Source organism: Symphalangus syndactylus, chromosome 10 (genome assembly GCF_028878055.3).
Source record: "Symphalangus syndactylus isolate Jambi chromosome 10, NHGRI_mSymSyn1-v2.1_pri, whole genome shotgun sequence".
Taxonomy (NCBI): domain Eukaryota; kingdom Metazoa; phylum Chordata; class Mammalia; order Primates; family Hylobatidae; genus Symphalangus; species Symphalangus syndactylus.
In genome coordinates this window covers 59556809-59579840 of record NC_072432.2, presented here as the reverse complement: position 1 = coordinate 59579840, position 23032 = coordinate 59556809, and the positions used below count along the sequence as shown (strand labels likewise).

Here is a 23032-nt window from a genome sequence, read left to right as displayed (position 1 = left end):
AGTGATTGATTTCTTTCTTTCTTTCTTCTTTTTTTTTTGAGACAGGGTCTCACTCTGTCACCTAGACAACAGTGCAGTGACACAATCATAGCTCACTGCAGCCTTGACCTTCTGGGCTCAAGTGGTCCTCCCACCTCAGCCTCCCAAGTAGCTGGGACCACATCTGCACACCACCACACCTGGTAATTTTTTAATATTTTGTAGAGACGGGGTCTTACTGTGTTGCCCAGGCTGGCCCTGAACTCCTGGGCTCAAGTGATCCTCTGTCCTTGGCCCCCGAAAGTCCTGGGAGTACAGGAGTGAGCCACCACGCCCAGACTAAAGTGACTGGTTTCTTACAGGTATCTTGAGGTCAGGAACATTCACAACTAGTTTCTAACTTGCAATTATTTTCTAGGTTCTAAAGTTCTTATTTTGGGTGCTATAAGATTAAACAGTGTTTGAGTGTATTGAAATCAATTATTCAATCTAATCTAATGAATCAGCAGATTATCATATTTTACTGTGCCAGAACACTAATTTTCCATTCACTTTAATGTGACAGATAATGTCCTTCCATGAAAATATTAAACCCTTCAAGAGAGCCAAAATGAAGTCATATTAATACAAGACAACAGAGCCAATACTATTCAGTAACAGGACAGAAAAATGCTGTTTAAAAAGGAAATGTTATTACTGTAAAGACAGATTTTTATTCAAGAAGTTAGGAACTACCATATAAATCTACATTTACTTTGATTTTTCTCGACATCTTTGTGGCTGTCCTTCTTTAGTCTCATAAGCAATTTTAAAATATTTTTTCTGTATTATGGTCTTTCCCAGCTTACTGACATGCTTCTAATTTACATGCTTAAAATTAGTAGTGTGGCATTTTTTACTTCCTTGCAATTTCTGAAGATCTATGATGTCAGTAGAGCTTTTAGAAGGTCTTCTAATTGCACATTCATTAAACAAAGCTTAAGAACAGACAGTCCTAAGGGGATTTTCATTTATGGATCATTTAGTCTTGGATTCCCCAAGGACAATGGTCAACATTAATTAAAACATCTTGAAGTCTGTAAACCACAGTTACTTCTGTGTGAGATGCCATGATGAGCTTTGAATTATCACTTGAAAAACAAGAAGATTTAGGAAATTTCAGCTTTCTTGTTGCTCTCCTGCAAACGCTACTTTAAAACAAATTTTCTTCAGTGTCACCAAGATTAACACAATGTACTGCTCTAGAAAACCAATGTTTTATATTTGTAATTTGTTACACAAGAGAAAAAGAGGACTCCTGAGATATGGGGCAGATATCATATTCCCTACGTCTGGGGGGTAGACTGTCACTTGAACTGTAACTGCCAGATGGGTTCTTCCTGCTCACTGCACAGACAAAATCAGTCCACTGAGACCATCGCATTGCAGTAAAGAAAGAGTTTAATTGATGCCAGGCTGGCCACACCATGTGGGAGACAGAGTTATGACTCAAATCAATCTCCCTGAAGGCTCAGAACTTAGGGGTTTTTCAAGGTTAAAATGGTGGGCAGGGGGCTAGGGAAGGGGCATGCTGATTGGTTGGAGATGCAATTATAGGGGTATAGAAAACAGTCCTTGTAGGCTGAGTCTGCTTCTAAATGGGGGCCACCAGAGGAGTTGCTGGTCTGGGTGGGGCTGTCCAGTAGTCAGAAATGCAAAGCCTAAAAGACATCTCAAAAGGCCAACTGTAGGTTCTATAATAGTGATGTTATCTGCAAGAGTAATTGGGGAGGTTGCAAATAGTGTGACCTCCAGAATAATGGCAGATAATTATGTAACTATGCCTACATCTTAGTAAAATTCAGTCCCCTCTCATCCTCCTAACTTGGTGGACTTTCATTAATTTTACAAGGGTAGTTTAGCTTTTGGAAAGAGCTAGTATCATTTAAACTATAAACTAAATTCCTCCTGAAGTTAGTTTGCCCCACACCCAGGAATGAGCAAAGATAGCCAGCCTGTGAGGCTAGAAGCAAGATGGAGTTAACCATGTCAGATTTCTCTGTCATAATTTCCCAAAGGCAATTTCAGAGCCACTCCTGAAGTGGTAGGAAGGTGTGCGAATTATGGGTTTGTCATATGCCTCTCATATGCATGAAGGAATATGCATGTGTAATACAAGAAAGATGTCATTTTGAACCAATGGGACTTTCAATTATTTCCTTCTAGGTTGGACACCGAGGAACAGTAAGAGATTATCCAGACTTTAGCCCATCAGTGGATGCTGAAGCTATTTGGAAAGCAATCAAAGGAATTGGTGAGTGGTATTTTACAATTCCTTTCTTAATGTTGAAGCAAATCAGGCAAGTTACAATCTAAAAGTTCAGTTTGCTCAGATTGGCTTACTCAATTTGATAAATTGTCAGGAATTTTCTAAAATTGTGAAACAACGAGGAAATATATAGAGAACTCAGTTTTATTAAATCTTAACATTTATCATATTTACTTAATATTAAAAACTACCGCTGATATTGGTGGTCTAGGGGAGATCCCCAAATGCCGGTGGAATCTCAACCTTGGCTGGTATCCAGACTCTTGACACCATCTAGAGAAGAAATTCAAGGATGGCTCAAAAAAGACTGAAAGTACAGAGATTTATTGCAAAGTGAAAAGTACACACTCAGGAAAGGGGAGTGTGAGTGTACTCAAGAGACAGTCGCGCACAAGGGGGTTTGGGGCTGTTGCCTTTACGGGTTTCTTTAACCGAGGGGTGGAATAGTAATGAAGATTCCAGGAAAAAGATGATTTCTTGGAACTGTAGTGCCACCCCTTTTTACACCAAATGTCGGTGTTTCCGGAACTGCCATGGCACTGGTGGGTGTGTGATTGAGTATGTTAATTAGCATATAATGAGATCCTAGGAGAATCCTAGGTCAAATCCAGTGCCATATTGGGTCCAGTGGGTTTTAGCAGCTTGATCCACACTATGGGTTTTCAGGGTCATATCAGCAGCTAGTTTCTGCAGCTATTTCAACAGTTTCCTTTTGCTAGTCATGTGAAACTGCTGCCTGGAATTTTCTGTTCTCCTGTGACCACCCTGTATTAGTCCTATCTAACCACCACCACCACTGCTACCAACAACAATAATAATTATCATAATAAATCATTACAAATATGGCCCCCTTGGTTGGGCATTGTGGTTCATGCCTGTGATCCCAGCACTTTGGGAGGGCGAAACAGGAGGATCACTAGAGCCCAGGAGTTCAACACCAGCCTGGCAATATAAGGAGAGCCCTTCTCTACAAAAAACTCAAAAAATTAGCTTGGCATAATGGCTTGGGCTTGTGATCCCAGCTACTTGGGAGGCTGAGGTAGGGGGATACTTTGATCGAGGGAGGTTGAGGCTGCCCTGAGCTGTGATTGTGCCACTGCACTCCAGCCTGGATGACAGAGTGAGAGTCTATTTCAAAAACAAAACAACAACAACAACAAAAAACCAATACAATCTCGTCAGTTCTTCCTGGATTTCACTCTTGCCCCTTTCCCTAGCGATAAACACCATCCCAAATTAGAGTTCACTCACATGAAACTTTTAATACCACAACTACATATACATGTACATATTGTTTTGCATGGTCTCAAACAGCATAAAATGAAATCATACTGTATACATTCTTCTGCAATATGTGTTTATCCCTTAGCATTATATTTTTGAGATTTATCCATGTTGATATGGTTAGCTCTAGTGCATTAATTTTAACTGCATGTTAGTCTCCTGCATCACTATATCAGAAGATGGGAATACTGATGGAACATTTAAATTGCCTGCAATTCTTTTATATTGCAATATAAAAATGCTGCAATGAATATTCCTCTTATGTCTCATTGTGCATATTTGCTAGCATTTCTCTAGAATATGACAAGAACTGGAATTTCCACATTGATGGGGATGCTTCTCTTCAAATTAGAAATTTTGCCATACTGCTCTCTGAAATGAATGTAGAAATTAGCATTCCTTTCAGCAATGTACAAGACTTCCTTTTGCTCCATATTCTCACCAACACTTGCTATAGTAAGACTGTTCCATTTTTCTAATTAAGTGGGTATAAATGGTATCTTATTCTGCATGTGCATTTGTTTCCTCTCTCTACTCCAATGACTGATGCAGTTAAGCATCCTCACTTGTGCATCTGATTCCACTTTCATATGTCAATAAAATATAAAATAGATTTTATCTATTTTTTTCAGTTGGTTTGTCTTCTTTATGATTGGCAAGAGTTTTTTTTATAATTCCTCAGTACAAACTTTTTAAAAAATATTACAAGCTATGAAAATATTTCCTATAAGTTTATGGTTTTCTTTTAACATTGGTTGACATGGTTTGGCCCTGTGTCCTCAGCCAAATCTCATGTTGTAGCTCCCATAATTCCCACGTGTTGTGGGAGGGACCTGGTGGGAGATGTTTGAATCATGGGGACAGGTCTTTCCCAGGCTGTTTTCATGATAGTGACTAAGTCTCACGAGATCTGATGGCTTTATAAGGTGGAGTTTCCCTGCACAAGCTCTCTCCTTGCCTGTTGCCATCCACGTAAGATGTGACTTGCTCCTCCTTCCCTTCTGCCATGATTGTGAGGCTTCCCCAGCCACATGGAACTGTGAGTTCTCCATTAAACCTCTTTCCTTCATAAATTGCCCAGTCTAGGGTATGTCTTTGTCAGCAATGTGAAAACAGATTAATACAATTGATTACAGCAATTTTTATTGCATAGAAGTTTTAAATTTTAGTGAAATCAAGTTTACCAATATTTTTGTCCAGGATTTATGCTTATTCAATCTTTTCTATAATGAAGTCATAAAGATAGATATCCTCCTATATTTTTTCTTCAAAGTTTTGAAATTTTATTTTTCATATTATGATCTTTAATCTACATGGAATTAATGTTCATGAATGGTATTTAGGGTGTCTCATTTTATCCTATTTCATGTGGATGTTTAATTGTCCCAGAACAATGTATTGAAGAGCTCATCCTTTTCACACTGATTTGTATGTAATGTCACCTCTGTTTTATGTTTCCCTATTTTTCTCTTCTCTGTTATGCTTCATTTATCTATTTGCTTCTCCCAACACCACATTGTCACAATTATTAGGATTTTATAATGACACTAAATATCTACTGGGCAAGGTTTTTCTTGGCTCTTTGCCCTCCTCTATGAATTTTAAAATCAGCTTGTCAAATTCCATAAATATACTATATTAGAACTTTATATCAATATAATATTATTTCTGCCTGTTTGAGGTTTTTTTTTTTCCATTTTTCAATGTAAGTTATTTCTTCATTTATCTCGATTGCCCTATTTTTTTTTTTTTAAGAGAGAAGGGCTTGCTCTCTCACCTAGGCTCGAGTGCAATGACATAATCATAGCCCACTGCAGCCTCAAACTCCTGGGCTCAAGGGATCCTACGGCCTCAGCCTCTGGTATTGCTAGGACTACAGGTGCTCATCACAATGTGTGCCTAATTTTTAAATTTTTTGTAGTGACGGGGTCTTGCTATGTTGCCCAGGCTAGTCTTGGACTCCTGGGCTCAAGCAGTACTTTTGCCTTGTCCTCCCAAAGTCCTGGGATTATAGATGTGAGCCACTGCACCCAGCCTGATTGCCCTATTTATATCTAGTGTTGAGTAGACTGTTTCATGAAGTTAATAGTCTTTAAATTCTGTCACCTCTTTTTAAACACTATGTTTCCTCATGAATTTGCACTTTGGCTTACAGGCCTTCTTTAAGAAGGAGGTTATTGTTTATGAGCACCACTTCTGATACGTTCTGTCAGAATCAGGTATCATAATGGCGTTTGCATTAGGGATAGGTCAGACCCAGTCTCTGAACCTGAGGCATCTTGGCTTAGTTTTTGATCTTGAGCATGTTTAAAAATAAGAGATGAGAAACTGCCAGGCATACAAACTACACATAACTGCAGGTAGTTTGGTATATTTGTAGTCTAGGTGCACAGGTTATAGAGATGCAGAGAGGGGGTAGAAAATGAGAACAGACGTAAGGCAGGAGAGATCATAACGAGCTGATACACGAGCTAAGGGGCTTAAACTTCATCCTGAAGCTTACAAAGAGCCATTAGAATTTTAGCCAAGGGGATAACATGATCAGATTGTATTTTTAAACATTTACTTAGGCAGTAGTGTACAGGAATAATTTTATGGGGGTCACATTAGGAGGCAATTTAGGTTATCCAGGTAAAATATGATAAGGACACAGTGGCAGAGGTCAGGCAGAGGAGACGACAAATTTAAGAGATGCAGATAATTGCTATAATATAGAGAATAAGATAAAGAAAGGAATCTGAGATGATTCCCAGGATTTTTGCCTGGAAGACTATGTCCATAGTTGTGGATGAGGGAACATAGAAAGAAAGACAAGTCAGAGAGGAAATACAATAAATTCCACCCAGAACATGCTGAATTTCAGATGCTTGTGCAGTTGTGGTGGCCAGTAGTGTACTGACACAGATGCTGGGTACAGTACACAGATGATGGGTCCAAATTGGTACTCAGACCCACAGAGCACAAATACACTTTAATCTGATTCAGTATTTACTTAACTATGTATAAGAATATAAAACCAAAGACACGGAAAGGCAGCATCTTTCATTGGGAGGCCCAGCAGCTAACCAAGTACACAGAAGCTTTTGCTTCATCATTGATGTGAGTTATGTACCACTGACATGGAAGTGTGTAGATGAGGTCTGTGAGGGTCACCTTGACACAAAGAAGTTGAGCATTGAGTTCCAGGTGCTCTTTTATACCTCTCTAGTAATGCGTGCTCTAGGCCTGCAAGCCAATTCACAGCTTCCCAAACCAGGTATCATCGTGGGTTGGGAAATTAATTAGACACAACTTTCCATGTTTATCTTGCTACTGTAGTCATCAAGATAAGAGTGACCTTGAGGTCATTCTCAGGGAGGTCAGCATCAGCTCTGGCCTGATGTTACCTTTCGCTTACAAACAATTCATTTTGTATATGGGTTTGAAATTCATGAGAGAGGCCGGGCGCAGTGGCTTACCCCTGAAATCCCAGCACTTTGGGAGGCTGAGGCGGCTGGATCACCTGAGGTCAGGAGTTTGAGACCAGCCTATCAACATGGTGAAACCCCATCTCTACTAAATGAAAAAAAAATCAGCTGAGCATGATTGCATATGCCTGTAATCCCAGCTACTTGGGAGGCTGAGGCAGGAGAATCGCTTGAACCCGGGAGGTGGTGGTTGCAGTGAGCTGAGATTGTGCCACAGTAGCCTGGGCAACAAGAGAAAGAGAGAAAGCGAGAGAGAGAGAAAGGGAGGAAGGGAGGAAAGGAGGGAAGAAGGGAGGGAGCGAGGGAGGAAGGAAGGAAGGAAGGGAGGGAGGGAGGGAGGAAGGAAGGAAGGAAGGAAGGAAGGAAGGAAGGAAGGAAGGAAGGAAGGAAGGGAAGGAAGGAAGGAAATGAAGGAAGGAAATGAAGGAAGGAAATGAAGGAAGAGACAGAGAGATGTGGAAGAAATGCATGAGAGAGATGTGGACCAGAGATAGAAATATATGTTTTGGGGTCAGAGATTTGGGTTCAACTTCTTGCTGGACCACTCAGAAGTTGTGTGACTTTGGCAAGGAAAATAAGTTCGTGTCTTCATCTTTAGTACAGCGGGCCCTGTGAATATTAACTATGGCAATGAATAAAAGGATGTTTCATGCAGGGCAGATTCTCAATAAGTGTTGGTTCCTGTTTTCCAGAGGAAGAAATATTTTGATATCAAGTATGGGAGAGAGATAAAAGGCAATAAGACAGTAACCAAACCTCATAAAGGTAAAAAAGTCAAGTTCAAAAGTAGTACGTTCTTTTGTCTGATGTACAGAAAGGAGTATTTAGACAATGATTGTTTCCTTCCCCCAAAACTATCCAAATAAAGTTAACTTCTTTGCCAAAACTCAGAAAAACAAAAATAAATAAATAAATAAATAAATAAAGATTCCAACCAGGTGAGAAGCTGGAAATTAAAATGCCTTACTCTCTGCATTTGTCTCAGGCCATTGATCATTTTGCTTTTGTTCAAGACAAATATTGAGCATAAATATTGAGTAAAATAACTTTTGTTTCATTTAGGAACTGATGAGAAAATGCTTATCAGCATTCTGACTGAGAGGTCAAATGCACAGAGGCAGCTGATTGTTAAGGAATATCAAGTGGCATATGGAAAGGTAAGGTCATGTTAACACGACAGGCAGTAAAGAGATCATTAGTGTACCGTGGTCGCTCCCACATGGTTATGCCCACAGTGTAACAGAAGATGCCCTGTGCATCCAGTCAGAGCCTGGAATCTGAGTCATGGTTTTGCCTTGAACTGGATGACTGGCTTTGGGCATCTTACTTGGTCTTTCTGGGCTTCAGTTTCTTCACCTGTAGGATGAGGTTTGCCTTAGCCCAGTGGGTTCTAAACCAGAAGTGATTTTGCTCCCCAGGGGACATTTGGGATGAATGGAGATGTTCTGATGATCACAAACAGGACGGTGGGGCGTACTTCTAGCGTGTAGTAGGCATAGGTCAGGGATGCTACAAGCATCCGAGAATGCGCAAGGCAGCCCTCCACAACAAAGAATTACTAGGCAAACTATCTAATTCTGTCTCAGATAACCTTTTATTTCTCTTTTAATTTAAAAATATTTATGTAGTTATAGGTTTAATTCATTCAGCAAATGAAAATTTGGTAATTAGCAGAAACTATATAAGAACAAGTAACTTTGGGAGGCCGAGGCGGGTGGATCACCTGAGATCAGGAGTTTGAGACCAGCCTGGCCAACATGCTGAAGCCCCATTTCTACTAAAAATACAGAAATTAGCCTGGTGTGATGGCACATGCCTGTAATCCCAGCTACTCGGGAGGCTGAGGGCTGAGGCAGGAGAATCGCTTGAACCCGGGAGGTGGAGTATTCAGTGAGGCGAGATTGATCCAGCCTGGAAAGAGAGCAACACTCCGTCTCAAAAAAAAAAAAAAGGAAAAAGTAAAAGTAAGACTTGGTCTTTGCTATACAGTTTATTTGTCCAATGCCTATTTCTGAGTACTAATCTGTGTTAGGAGATATCCTAGACATTGGAGATAGACTGGTATAAAAAGCACATCCTGCCTTCTTTCATGGAGCTAACATTCTATTAGAATATAATAAACAAGTAAATAAAAGTAATTCAGATATGATAAGTGATGTGAAATAATTAAAATGGTTGATATGATATACAGTGACTGGTGACTGGCTCCTGCAAATAGGGTGATGAAGGAATGTCAGTGAGGGGTTGTTACCTTACTCCCCACTAAGCCTAAACAATACTAGGGGTTCTGCCCTACTTGATCAGGAGATAGTATTTAAGGTACAGCAAATATAAAAGCCCTGAAGCAAAAAGAAACTGGGAATATGTGAGAAATAAAGAATTCCAATATGGCAGGAATGTAGAAAGTGAAGGGGGCAGAAGAAAGAGATGAGGCTGGAGATAGGTTGAGAACATGCTAAGCCTCGGGTCTTGGTAGAGTTTAGATTTTATTCTAAGGGCTACAGGGAACCACTGGAGGTTTGTAAGCAGAGGAATAATATAATGCAGTTTTTATTTTTAAAGGATTATTTTGGCTGCTGTAGATAATGAACTGTGGAGGGAAAAGTTACAAACAGACCTGACCAACTGTTGAGAGGGTCTAGTGACCTTCCACAGGCACCTCAGGAATTACCTCCTGGGAGTGTTCTCCAGGCCCCCAGGCTCCATTAAGACACGCTTCTCTGAGCTCCCTTTATCAGATAACATATTATATTGAAATTTTGTCTTTGAATATTTGTTTTTCCCATGAGGCAGAATGTCTTAGGATAAGGACTTTGTCTAACTTACCTTTAAAGGCCTAGCACAGAGCAGGTGCCCAGAAAACATTTGTTGAATTGAATGAATTGCCTAGCTTCTGGACAAGACAACGCTTTCACATATAGAGAAGGTGAATGATCTATTGGCCTTTCAGTATTTCCAAAATATGGAAGAAAGATGGAGGTGGAGGGAGCAAACATTTCTCACAGTGGAATAGGGTGAGAGCTGTGAAGTGTAAGATTCAGCTGCAGTGGCTTGGATTGAGGACAGATGGTAGTGAAATTTACCATTTAGAGAGGAAAATAACACTGCGGCAATTAAAGCAGAGCTGATAACACTGAATGCAATCCCATTTGTTTCAGCAGGAACATGCTGCTGCTGCACCCGCCAGGAGTGTGGTTGTGTCGGTCTGTGCCCACAGCGTTTCAGCAGGCTCAGAGGCTACCAGCCTCTATTTCAGGGCTGAAAATAATCAGGAGCAGGAACAAACATTATTCAGTATTATGCCATTGAATATTGAAAATAGAAACTCTGTTACCCCCCTTTAAGCAGGGGACATGGACTGTATTTAGGTGTGAAAACAGTGCTCAAAACAATATCAATAGGCAATGTCTGTAAGAGGCTAAGTTCTAGTGTTCCATCACCCTGTAGAATGACTATAGTTAACAATAATATAGTTTCAAATAGCTAGAAGGATATTTAATATTCCTAAAACAAAAAAATGTTACATGTTTGAGATGATGAGTATGCAATTACCCTGATCTGATTACCATACATTATATGTATTGAAACATCACTATGTACCTTATGAATAAGTATAATTATTATTTGTTAGAAAAAATAAGTCTAATATATTTCCACACTTAGGGTTTTTTTCCTTACTTGTTGCCAGAAAATTGCTTCTGATGCCACCTAGTTCCACATTCTCACCAGAGACAAATGACCAGCCACTGTCCTCCCTTCCCCTTCCTCTTGGAGCTCTTTGGGAGTTACTGAGAGGCAAGACACCAAGAAATAGAGCACCTCCCAGTGAAGCTGGGCATGAATTTATAAGGGTTCCTCTTCCTCTTCCCTTACCCCAATCTAAGCATTGAAAGCTTGGGGGACCTAGGAAATGCATTTGAATACAGTTCCTAACTATGGCACTCATGGAATCCTCCCATTTGGCTCTCCTTCAAAAAACCTCTACAAAACAGAACAATTTGGGAGTAATTAGAAAATGCAGATTAATATTCATAGAAATATTTTCAACACTTCTGTTTATTCCCTGTGGATGGAGGACATGTTTTGTCTGATTTTGATACGTATGTTCATCTTTCACTAGGTGACTTTAGAGAAAGAGAAAAGTATTTCACATTTTTCTCCTTGGTTTTTTGATTTTAGGAGCTGAAAGATGACTTGAAGGGTGATCTCTCTGGCCACTTTGAGCATCTCATGGTGGCCCTAGTGACTCCACCAGCAGTCTTTGATGCAAAGCAACTAAAGAAATCCATGAAGGTATGAGCCCCCCACAAGCCATTTCTGCCCAGGGTTTGACTGAGTCATCAAAAATAGTGACTTTCTTGCAGTGCACACTTGTGATGGGTGGACTTGGATGCCATTTTGGTCTATACTCTCCCAGTGGTAGAATGACTCTGAAATAGGGAACAGTTGTAGAACCTTAAGCCCAAATGTTCCTGGGCTGGAAGAATTTTGTCATACCCTTTGTTTGACATGAAGAGTCAAGTTCTCTAGTTTGTCATCATTGAAAGTAAATGGCACTATCATTAACCCCAACACTCAAGTTAAAAACCCAGCATTATCCTTCAGGCCTTGTTTTCTCTTACCCTTCCTAGCTCCCAAATCTGTCAGCAGGTTCATTAGTTTTACTTCAAAATCCATTATAAATATGTGCACTTCTCTCAAAATCCATTGCTACCGTTCTAGTCTGACCACCATCATCTCTTGACTGGTCCATATCAATAGGCTTCTAACTGGTCCCTTTGCCTCCATTTTTGCCCACCTTAAATTCGTTCTACACAGAATAGCCAAGATTATTTTTATTAATTTATTTTAAAAATCAGATTATGCTATCTACCTGCATAAATTTCCAATGGCTTTGTATACTTAAAATCCAAGCTCCTTATCACGACCTTCATCACCCAACATAGTGCAGCTCCTGTCTAACTCTGTGACTTTTTAAAATTCTATTTATATCAGTCAGGGTTCCCTCAGAGAAGCAAAACCAATAGGCAGGACATAGACGTTAAAGGATTTATTGTAAGGCCAGGTGCTGTGGCTCTTGCCTGTAATCCCAATACTTTGGGAGGCCAAGGTAAGTAGATTGCTTGAGCTCAGGAGTTTGAGATCAGCCTGGACAACTTGGAGAAACCCTTTCTCCACAAAAAATTTAAAAAAATTAGCTGTGCATAGTAGTGCATTCCTGTAGTCCCAGCTACTTGGGAGGCTGTGGTGGGAGGATCACCTGAGCCCAGAAGGTCAAGGCTGCAGTGAGCTGTGATTGTGCCACTGCACTTCAGTCTGGGTGACAGTGAGACCCTGTCTCAAAACAACAACAACAAAAATTTATTGGAAAGAATTGGAGGCCATGGTGGGAGGATCACTTGAGCTCAGGGGTTCACAACCAGCCTCAAACTGAGCAACATAGTGAGAACTTGTCTCTACAAAAAATTTTTAAAAATTAGCCAGGCATGGTGGCTCACGCCTGTAGTCCCAGCTATTTGGGAGGCTGAGGTGGGAGAATCACTTAAGCCCAGCAGGTCTAGGCTGCAATGAGCCATGACCATGCCATTGCACTCCAGCCTGGGACCCTGTCTCAAAAAAAAAAAAAAAAAAAAAAGAAGAAGAAAGAAGAATTGGTTACATGATTATGAGACTTGTTAGGCAAGTTCAAAATCTGTAGAGCAGGCTGTCAAGAAAGGCAGGCTGGAACTCTTGGGCACAAGCTGAAGCTGCTGTCCACAGCAAGAATCTTCTAAACAGAAGCCTTGCCTCTGGTCTTAAGGCATTTCAACTGATTGGATCAGGTCTGCCGAGGAAGGTAATCTCCCTTACTTAAAGTGAATCGATAATAAACTGAAATTATATCTACAAAATACCTTCACAGCAACACCTAGTGTTTGATTGAATAAGTGGCATTATAGCCTGGCCAAGTTGGCACATAAAACTGACCATCATACCCCCTCCTGCTCACCCATTAATGATGTAGCTACGCTGGCCTTTTCTCTGCTCCTTGAACATCATAAGCTTATTCTTGTTTTGAGATATTTATACATGATTTTTCTTCCATCTGGAATGCTTTTCCTCCATACATTTTCCATTAATTCACTCAAATATATTTTCTTAACTGCACTTATTACTGTCTAAAAGTATCTCGTCTATTTATTTGTTTTTGAGACAAGGTCTCGCTTCATTGCCCAGGCTCTAGTAAAGTAGTGCAATTATGGCTCACTGCAGCCTCAACCTCCCTGGCAAGCCTCCAACTTCAGCCTCCTGAGCAGCTGGGACTACAGGCACACACCGCCACACCTGGCTAATTAAATTTTTTTTTTTGTAGAGACAGGGTCTTGCTATGTCACTCAGGCTGGCCTCAAACTCCTGAGTCAAGCAATCCTCCCGCCTCGGCCTCTCAAAGTACTGGAATTACAGGTGTAAGCCACTGCACCTGGCCTTGTCTATTTTTAAAATCCATTTGTTTATTATCTTTTTTCATCTAACTAAAAGGGAAACCTCCACCATGGCAGGGAACCTCATTGGTCTTGGCCTATATCTTCTGTTCCTAGAGCAACTCCTGAAATGAAGTGAGTGCTCAATGTATTAATTAATAGGAAAGAGGAGAAAGAAGGGAGCCTAGATCTGAGGCATAAGCCGTATTCTGCCTTGCCATCAGGGAATGGAGTTATCTTCTTTTCTGTGGAGGACATATGGGCATCTGAGAAGCAGATGGCAAGATGGAATTTGATGTACAAGAGATTTATTGTGGGAAAAGCCTGTGAAGGATAAAGAGGAGAAGAGCAGGGTAGGTGGGGTGAACCTTCAGACTGCAGTGCAGGCCTGACCCCTGTGAGAGGAGAGAGGAGAGGAAGTAGGCTGAGATTAGGAAGAGGCTCAGTGCATAGTGAAACTCCAAGAAAGCCTTGGCAGGCTGTTGGGGAGCCCCTGAGCAAAGACTGCCCTTTGGAGGAGTTCTATGTTGGGCGCAAGTCCAGTACCCCTGTTGTTTACAGTAATTGACTGACAGCCACCTGGAGAGGGCGTGACCTCAGTATGAACTCTGGTAGATCCAAAGGTGTGGCAGTTGGAGGCTGTTAGCTAACTGTGTTCTTTGCAGCTGATTCTCTTGAAGTGAAATCTGAGCACTGTTTCTCTATGGCTACCCAATGGGGAGGGTTTAGCAGGTGTAATTGTAAGGATTAGATTCACCAATAAGTATTAGAACAGTTTCTCTTTTACATAAAAGAAATCCAGGCTGTGGTGGCACCACCATTATAAGAGACTCAGACTCCTTCTCTCTTGAGGCTCTGCCATCTTTAACCCATGGTTTTCACTTCCTGGCTAAAGATGGCAGCTCATGACCCAGCCATTATGTCTTCATTCCAGTCAACTCAGAAGAGTCAAGGACAAAGAAGGGTTTACTCCCTCACTCTAAGGATACTCCCTGAGCATGCATATGGTACTTCTGCATATATCCCATTGGTCAGAGTTTAGTTACTGGACATATTTCACTGTAAAGGAAGCTGAGAAACATAGCCTTTATATGGGTAGCTATGTACCAAGTTAAAAGTTGGGGGCTCTATTACTAAGTAAGAAAGACAAAAGAGATACTGTGGTAAACTAGGGATCTCTTCTACAGAGAGACAGAATTCAGTCTCTGTTCATATGCTGCACTGGCCTTATTCGATCAAGTCTTAGTGTACATGACTTTTCTTGGAGTCACAGTGTGATTCAGTGACCTTGATATAAACAGGGCTGAGAGGTAATTAGTCCCCATGCCAGCCAGGCCCATGATGCACATTACTGAGGATTTGAAAAGCTCCTTGTCTGAAGAGAATGATACATGCTGATAGACCCAATACAGTGATGCAAGGATGAAATCATTCAAAAGTATTGTAGAGCCTTTTCTAAACATAGTGGAATGTTTGAGTGTTGGTAAGGTTAATCCTATTAGACTGTCACTTCCGATCTTGAATGACACAGGCTTTTTCTTTTATACTATTTCTTTCTAGAATTATTCAATTGATTTTTACACTAGAGTGAAAAATTTGATGTCACTTTATTCCAGATGATTTATGTTAATACTAAAATATATGGAAAAGTAGAAAACTAGTGCAGTAGAAAACCTTGTATTGAGTTACTCAAAAGTGTCCTTTCATCTATGTGAAACAAGATAAGACCAAAAGGCATGAGATTAAGTTATTTAAGTTTCTAAAAATTAGATTTTCTTTTCCCTTTTAGGGTGCTGGAACAAATGAAGATGCCTTGATTGAAATCTTAACTACCAGGACAAGCAGGCAAATGAAGGAGATCTCTCAAGCCTATTATACAGGTGTCTTATTTTCTGCTTACCTTCACCACTGTTCACACATATTTGAGCCAATGTTGCTTTTCCCAGAATCCTATCAATCTCTTCATGAGGCATTTTGAGAAGACAAGACTTACAGAAAGGAGAAGACACTCTAAAATCAGCTAAAAACTATGAGTTTCCAGGAAAAATTGGAATATGATCTGAGCTAGAGACTGCTACATAACAATAGCATTAATGTTTTACATTTATAATATTACAGCTGCAGTGGATTTTGCTCTGAGCAATCTCTCATTAATTGAATTAACCATTTTCATCAATGTAAGAGACTCAAATTGTATTTTATTTTTAGGCGTTAAAAATCACTCAGATTAGATCCACGATTTTGGGTGTGGGAAATTAGATTAATTTAGAGGATGTGTTGAGCATGAGGATTCAATAGAAGAGCTAAAGACCTAATAGTCTGCTGGCTGTGTAAAATTAGAAAGTCTCTGCAATGTAATTTTGACTGTAACTACCCAGGGTTAGTGTGACTTCACAGGTTAAGGTCACAGTCCCCACAAGACTACCTTCACCTCAGACACCAGCCCACAAGCTCAGGTGTTTTCAGGCTACACATGCTTTTAATCAACTGGCTACAAATTCAGGGTTCTCACTACCCTCTCAGGTTGAATAGCACACTAGAATGACACAGAACTCAAGAAAGTGCTGTGTTCACAAAGCGGTATTATCATAAAGGAAACAAATCAGGGCCAATCAAATGCATAGACTGCATAGGGAGATATTTGGAAGGGTCCAGTGGAAGCTTCCACTCTCCTGACCATTGATATATCATTACCAACCAGCAAGCTCACTTGATTATTGGTAGCCTTAGTTTTTATTGGGGTTTCATTATATAAGCATGATTGGTTGAACCATTGTTCATGTGATTGAACTCAATCTCCAGTCCCCCTACACTCCCCAGAAGTCAGGCTGATATTGTGGCTCAAAGCCTCAACCTTTTAATCGTATGGTTGATCTTTTTAATGTGACCAGCCTTTATTCTGAGTCATCTTGTTAGCATAACTGAGCTGTAGTCCAAGAGACCAACCATGAATAACAAAGACACACCTACGACTTGGGAAATCCAAAGGATTTAGAGTTTACCTCCCAGGAATCAGGAATAAGACCAGCCCAATTCTTTACTATTCAACGGCCCCATAGAACCCTCTCCAAGTACTTTAAGGGAGCCACAGTTTCTCTGTTTGTGTCTCACAGAGGTCAGTTGTGTCATAGGAGCTTTTGCAGTGGGAGAGGTCCAAAGAAGGAGTACATATTGGTCCTCAGGTGGGTGTTAAAGAGGATGCTTTGGGAGATTCTTGTTAGAAGGTAAATACCTCAATGACAGGTGACTATTTTGTTATTGATGTGCTAATTGGGTTCGAATCAGAAAAACAGAAACAGCACTAGGTATTTTGACAGATAGAATGTAATATAAAGAACTGCTTAAAGGGCCGGGCGTGGTGGCTCATGCCTGTAATCACAGCACTTTGGGAGGCTGAGGTCAGCGGATCACAAGGTCAGAAGTTCGAGACCAGCCTGGCCAATATGGTGAAATCCCATCTCTACTAAAAAATACAAAAAAAATTAGATGGGCTTGGTGGCGTGCACCAGTAGTCCCAGCTAGTCAGGAGGCTGAGGCAGGAGAATTGCTTGAACCCAGGAAGCAGAGGTTACAGTGAGCCGAGATCGTGCCACTGCACTCCAGCCTGGGCAACAGAATGAGATTCCATCTCAAAAGAATTGCTTAAGCTGGGCACAGTGGCTCATGCCTGTAATCCTGGCATTTTGGGAGGCTGAGGTGGGCAGACCGCGTGAGCTAAGGAGTTTAAGACCAGCCCAGGCAACATGACAAAACCCCGTCTCTACAAAAAATACCAAAAATTAGCCAGGTGTGGTGGTGCACGCCTACAGTCCCAGCTCCTCAGGAGGCCAAGTGGGAGGATCGCTTGAGTCTAACAGATTGAGGGCACAGTAGGCCTTGGTCATGCCACTGCACTCCAGCCTGGGTGACAGAGTGAGACCTTGTCTTGGAAAAAAAAAAAAAAAGAATTGCTAAACACCTTTCAGAGGACTGAAAAAGCAAAAAGGGAACAAAAGGATTCATGCAAGAGTATAACCTCCCAGACCTGAGACAACAAAGGAAAGAGGTTGAGGTTGTCAGAAACTGGAAGTTAGAATGAGGGACATACCTGGCTGATGTTGGGACCTCAGGGGCTCAGAGCAGAGGCTTAAGGAGCAGGAGTTCAGATCTCTGAAAAGAGGGCTCCATCTGGCTGGAGCCAGTACCTACATGGGGGTCAAAGTGACTTGTTCTAGGAACCTGGAGCCAGTTGCTGCTGTCAGGGTGAACAGCCTTCCCTGGGTTGACACTGACATGATTAGCCATCAAATAGCTTGCACTTCTTTCCACCTCCTGCCTTCCAGTCCCCCTCTACTCCCCAGTACTGGTGGAACCTAATAGGGAGCAGGTACACAAAGAAGTAGACAAGAGAATTGCTTAATCATTAATGCACAAAAGGGTATGTTTTAGGTGTTTAAAATATTTCAGTTCAACAAGGTTTACAAATTTTACAAAACCCATCAGAGCCAGGCACTGTTTCCCAAATTGGCTTGGTATTTTCTGGTGTTTCTTAGACACTGCACCCCAAGTGAACCTGCCCTGTGACAGATCCCTGGAGCCCAGCATTTAGGTACAAACAGTTCCAGGATGTGAGCTTTATGAGGATGAAGACTTTTGTCTATGTTGTTCACTGCTCTATCCTCAGTTCTAAGAACAGTGGGCCAGATAAGTGCAAATATTTATTAAATGAGTGTCCTCAAAATTGAGGTTAAGGTCTTAAGAGCCAAGTGAAACTTTTACCATTCAGGATAGTGTTGTGCAAATATGACAGACAATAATAGCACAAAGTTACCAGAGCCTCAATTTCTATGTGAGTAATGCTCTCTGAGGCTACAAGGGATACAACTGCATCAAGGTTACCTTGGTTACTAGAGATTAATGATACACAAGAAGATCAAGAAAGAAATTGTCTCAATCATGCATAGCCAAGCTTTACAGAGATTCAAGTCACAGCACTACCCGAGGGACCCAGTTATGTCGTCAGTCTCTCGGCAGCGGGCATCCATTGCTCCCCATGCTAATGTTTTCCGTGACAGTAACTGTTCCTCTTCCTTTTTGCTTCCAGTGTTCTTGACACCAGCAAGTAACATCCCCTCCCTTACCACATGGTGTTTGTCTGCCCAAGGCTTATAAATATTTGTGCCTAGCTTTTGGTTATTCTTGGCTACCGTTTTCTTCATTATTTCCAGGAGTCTTTCAGTTCCTTGTTATTCTATTGTCTTTGTCTCCTTTTCTGTGTCACTCGCTCCCTAAGAGAGAAGATACAGTGGGTTCAGGAAGTCACTATCATGTTGGCCCTCATAAAGGGACCGATGTCTTCTAGAGCTTATCCAGTACAGTGGCACAATAGAGCCTAAATAAAGAGAGATCTCAATTCTTAACTTTTTTCGATATTCTAAAGTCAGTGGTGTGTGAGAGAACACTGAAACAGGGATCAGGAACTCAAAGTTCTAGTCCAGGCACCTGTACTATTAAAATAGTCTATTTAATTTTATACTTGACTATGCCTCAAAATGGATAAAGTAGTTGTCAACTTAGGTTGAAATAATTTTTTAGTCTAATATCCCACAAAATATTTGAAGAAAAGGGAGAGGCTGTGTGAAATGACTTATAAAGTCTCATCTAAATAATTCCAAAATTACAAAATACTTCCCCAAGTTCTAACAAATGGGAACTTCATTCTTTTACTTGATATTTTCATATTTAAAGTTTTTTATCTAACTAGAATGAAGGATAGATGTAACAATATCACAACCATTAGGTTTAATGATACCTACTAAATATTATTATTTAGAAAAATAACACACATTTTTGGTGGATTTTGCTTATATGAATTGCTTTGAAAAATTGCAGATTTCATAAAAAAGAGACTTACTAAAATCATGCTGAAGAAGTTTCCATCTCAACGCAGTTCTTGCTGTTGGATAATCTCATATCACTTTCTATAATTGTCTTTCATTGATTTAAATAGATGAGAATTCTCATGGCTAGTATGGCTAATTTATAGAATTCTTGAGAATGATGCAGAGTTCAGATAGCCACGTGGTGTCACCTACAACGAGGGGTATAGTGGCTCCAAGAGAATCACCACCCCATGGATGGGGCAGACAGAGATTTAAGACTGATGGGCACTGCACATCACAGGCCATGCAAAAGGGGCTACAACTAGTCAGTACTAAAATATACGAACACACAGTTGGCATTTATAAAGGGAAGTGACATGTTTCGGGTAGCTTTCTTACTTTTGGGAGATACTAAAAAATATGGTTTACTTATATGTATTAAGATTAGAGTTAGATTCGATAAAACAGAAAAGTTACAGTGGCTTACAAAAGGTAGAAGTTTATTTTTATCATATATAGAAGTCTAGACATTGGCAATTCTAGGTCTAGTATGACAGCTACTCAAAGCTTTTAGGAACTCAGGCTTCTTCTTGATTACTTTTATGCCATCACTAAGAAGTGGTCCTTATCTTCACAGTCCAAGATGGCTGCCCAAGATGCAGATGTCAGTTCACATGTAAGGCAGTCGGATGGAGGAAGGACTAAGATGAACATGGCCCCATCCCTTTAAGGAGATTTGTTTGCCTTCATTTCATTGTGAATAACTAAGTTATAGAACTGTACTAGCTAAGAGGAAAGCTGAGAAAGTAGTTTTTAAGCTGTGTGCATTACTTCTTGCTTAAGGTTAGGGTTCTCTTAGTATGGAAGATGGCCAGAATGGAAATTGAAAGGCAAACTAGTAGCTCATGCACCCCAGCTTTTCCACTATGTATCCCTTAGTGCCATTGTCAGATGAAATAAACCAAGATTTGCTCCAGAATGACAACTCTTTCTATTCTTTTGCATCTACCACAACACAGTGCAGTAAGAGTTACAAGAAGAATGTACCATCTCACAACAGAAAAGCATGAAGAAATTAAATAAAAGGGCAAGATTTATCTTATCACATACCCATTCTTTGCTAGTGTTGGCATTTAAACTTTTCTCTGTTTTATAATCGTATTTTTCAGTTTGTTAAGGCTTAATGTCATTCCGATTTGGTTTCAGTATACAAGAAGAGTCTTGGAGACGACATTAGTTCGGAAACATCTGGTGACTTCCGGAAAGCTCTGTTGACTTTGGCAGATGTAAGGTTTTATTTTTTATTTTTTAACTCCCCAGTAAGCTGCATGCTCAATAATAATTTTTAGGGAGTTTAAAAATAACCAAACTGAGACAATGAGTAAATGCAGTAAGCTGAATGCTCAATAATAATTTTTAGGGAGTTAAAAAATAACCAAACTGAGACAATTTTCCTTATGAAATGGTTTGTTCATTTTACATTTTCATTGCCACCAAGCAATATAATGTTTAACCAAGATCATAAAAGCATACATAATGATGTAACAACAAAGAAAACTTATTTGAGTCAGTAAATGGAAGTGTTTTGGTCAGGTTTCACAATTTTGACGTTAGAAGACATTCTGATAACATCAACTGACATACAATATTTATTTCCATTATAAGTGTCTCCATTTTAAAGAACAGGTTTATTTTCTTCTGGACTCCAAAGAATAAATATTTCTTTTGTTAGCTTCTAAATTAAATAGGAAGCATGATACAGAAGAATTATGTTTAGAGATGGGAATTAAATTGAGTATCAGTCTCAGGATTAAAAAAAAAGAAAATGATTGCTGCAATTTTAGCCTTGCCACCTTGGAAAAGCTGCCAAACTATTAATCATTATGTGACCTAATGAGGCCACACCTTGCTTTCTCTTTTTAGAAGGCTCATGACTTTTATCAGAAAGATGGTAAGGGCAAGGATGAGATGTATTCACAGCTGTGTGTAAGAGAGAAAGTGATTTAAACCATAGCGCACCAATTTTCTTTCAGCTGATTTACAAAGCACCTAAATGTGAGAAAATCCCAACAACAGTCTCAGCCTCACGGTTGAAACAGCACCTGTCAAAGTGAGGCATTATGCCATTAGGAAGCGATTTCTCTAAATTATGGTTTCAGTTACTTTAAATTTGAAAACCTTATGAAGGTTGAACCCACAACACCAAATTTATGAAGCATTGCTGCAAACATATGCTCTCAGAGGTATATATTCCTAAGTGCACATCTGTTTGTGTATGGATATGAACGCACCCACCCACAGGAGGCAGTATAGAGTAGGGCGCTAGGACAGGGTTCTAGAATCAAACAGGGCTGGAATCTCTTGCTGCTAACTAGCTTTGTAGATTTGGACAAGTTCTTTAAGTCTTAAAGCATTCATTTTCATATCTGTAAAACGAATATACTCACAAGTACTCATAGGATGCTATGAAGATTAAGAGAAAGAGAGAGTATGTGAAGTACTTAGTGATCAACACAGGGTGGTAGTGGTTAGTATTATATTAAGACCAATGATAATCAGCATTTATATCACTGGAGCAGAGTGTAAGTGAAAGAGAACAAGAAGAAAGCAAACAGCAGCAGGGTATCAGCAGCACAGAAAAGAAACTAGGCAAAAATCAGACAGTCATACAAGGACCAAATGTTTAAAAATAGGAACAAATTCATTTTAAACTATTGTAGCTAAATGTTTCATTCACCTATAATTTGCCAAATAATTCAGGCAATACCGTGTTTTGGTTCTGTCTCCTGTCTTTCTATAATGTGCCTAAGTATTTGTACATGAACACACATACCACACACATACACACACACACACACACACACACCCCACTTAAACCATAGAGCCTTTAATATTACAGTTGGTTTGGGGATCTTTGAGGACTTTTTTTGTTTTCTTTTTTGAGACAGAGTCTCACTCTGTCATCCAGACTGGAGTGCTGTGGCACGATCTGGGCTCACTGCAACCTCTGCCTCCCAGGTTCAAGCAATTCTCCTGCCTCAGCCTCCCTAGTAGCTGGGATTACAGGCACGCGTCACCACACCCGGCTAATTTTTGTATTTTAGTAGAGACAGGGTTTCACCATGTTGGCTAGGATGGTCTCAAACTCCTGACCTCAATCAATCCACTGCCTCAGCCTCCCAAAGTGCTGGGATTATAGGCGGGAGCCACTGCGCCTGGCCTTTGAGGTTTTTGTTTTTTTTTTTAAATAAACTTTACTTTTTAGACCAGCTTCAGATTTATGGAAAAATTGAGCAGAAAGTACAGAGAGCTCCCGTATGACCCTCTTCTACTCTCTCCTTTCCATTATTAAGAAAATGTGGATTAAGAAAATGTGGCACATATACACCATGGAATACTATGCAGCCATAGAAAATGATGAGTTCATGTCCTTTGTAGGGACATGGATGAAACTGGAAAACATCATTCTCAGTAAACTATCGCAAGGACAAAAAACCAAACACCGCATGTTCTCACTCATAGGTGGGAATTGAACAATGAGAACACCTGGACACAGGAAGGGGAACATCACACTCTGGGGACTGTTGTGGGGTGGGGGGAGGGGAGGAGGGACAGCATTAGGAGATATACCTAAGGCTAAATGACGAATTAATGGGTGCAGCAAAACAACAT

At 40.3% G+C, this 23032-nt stretch overlaps 1 protein-coding gene across 2 annotated transcripts in view; it reads left to right on the top strand.

Moving 5' to 3' along the window:
• The window catches only part of ANXA3 (annexin A3), a 59620-nt gene that overhangs the window by 19230 nt on the left and 17358 nt on the right, over nucleotides 1-23032 (top strand). For both annotated transcript variants that reach the window (XM_055297230.2, XM_055297231.2), the window contains exons 3-7: nucleotides 2185-2272; nucleotides 8101-8195; nucleotides 11218-11331; nucleotides 15289-15379; nucleotides 20567-20646. In XM_055297230.2, the coding sequence (XP_055153205.1) occupies nucleotides 2185-2272; nucleotides 8101-8195; nucleotides 11218-11331; nucleotides 15289-15379; nucleotides 20567-20646 (468 nt within the window). The remainder of the gene's footprint in view (nucleotides 1-2184; nucleotides 2273-8100; nucleotides 8196-11217; nucleotides 11332-15288; nucleotides 15380-20566; nucleotides 20647-23032) is intronic.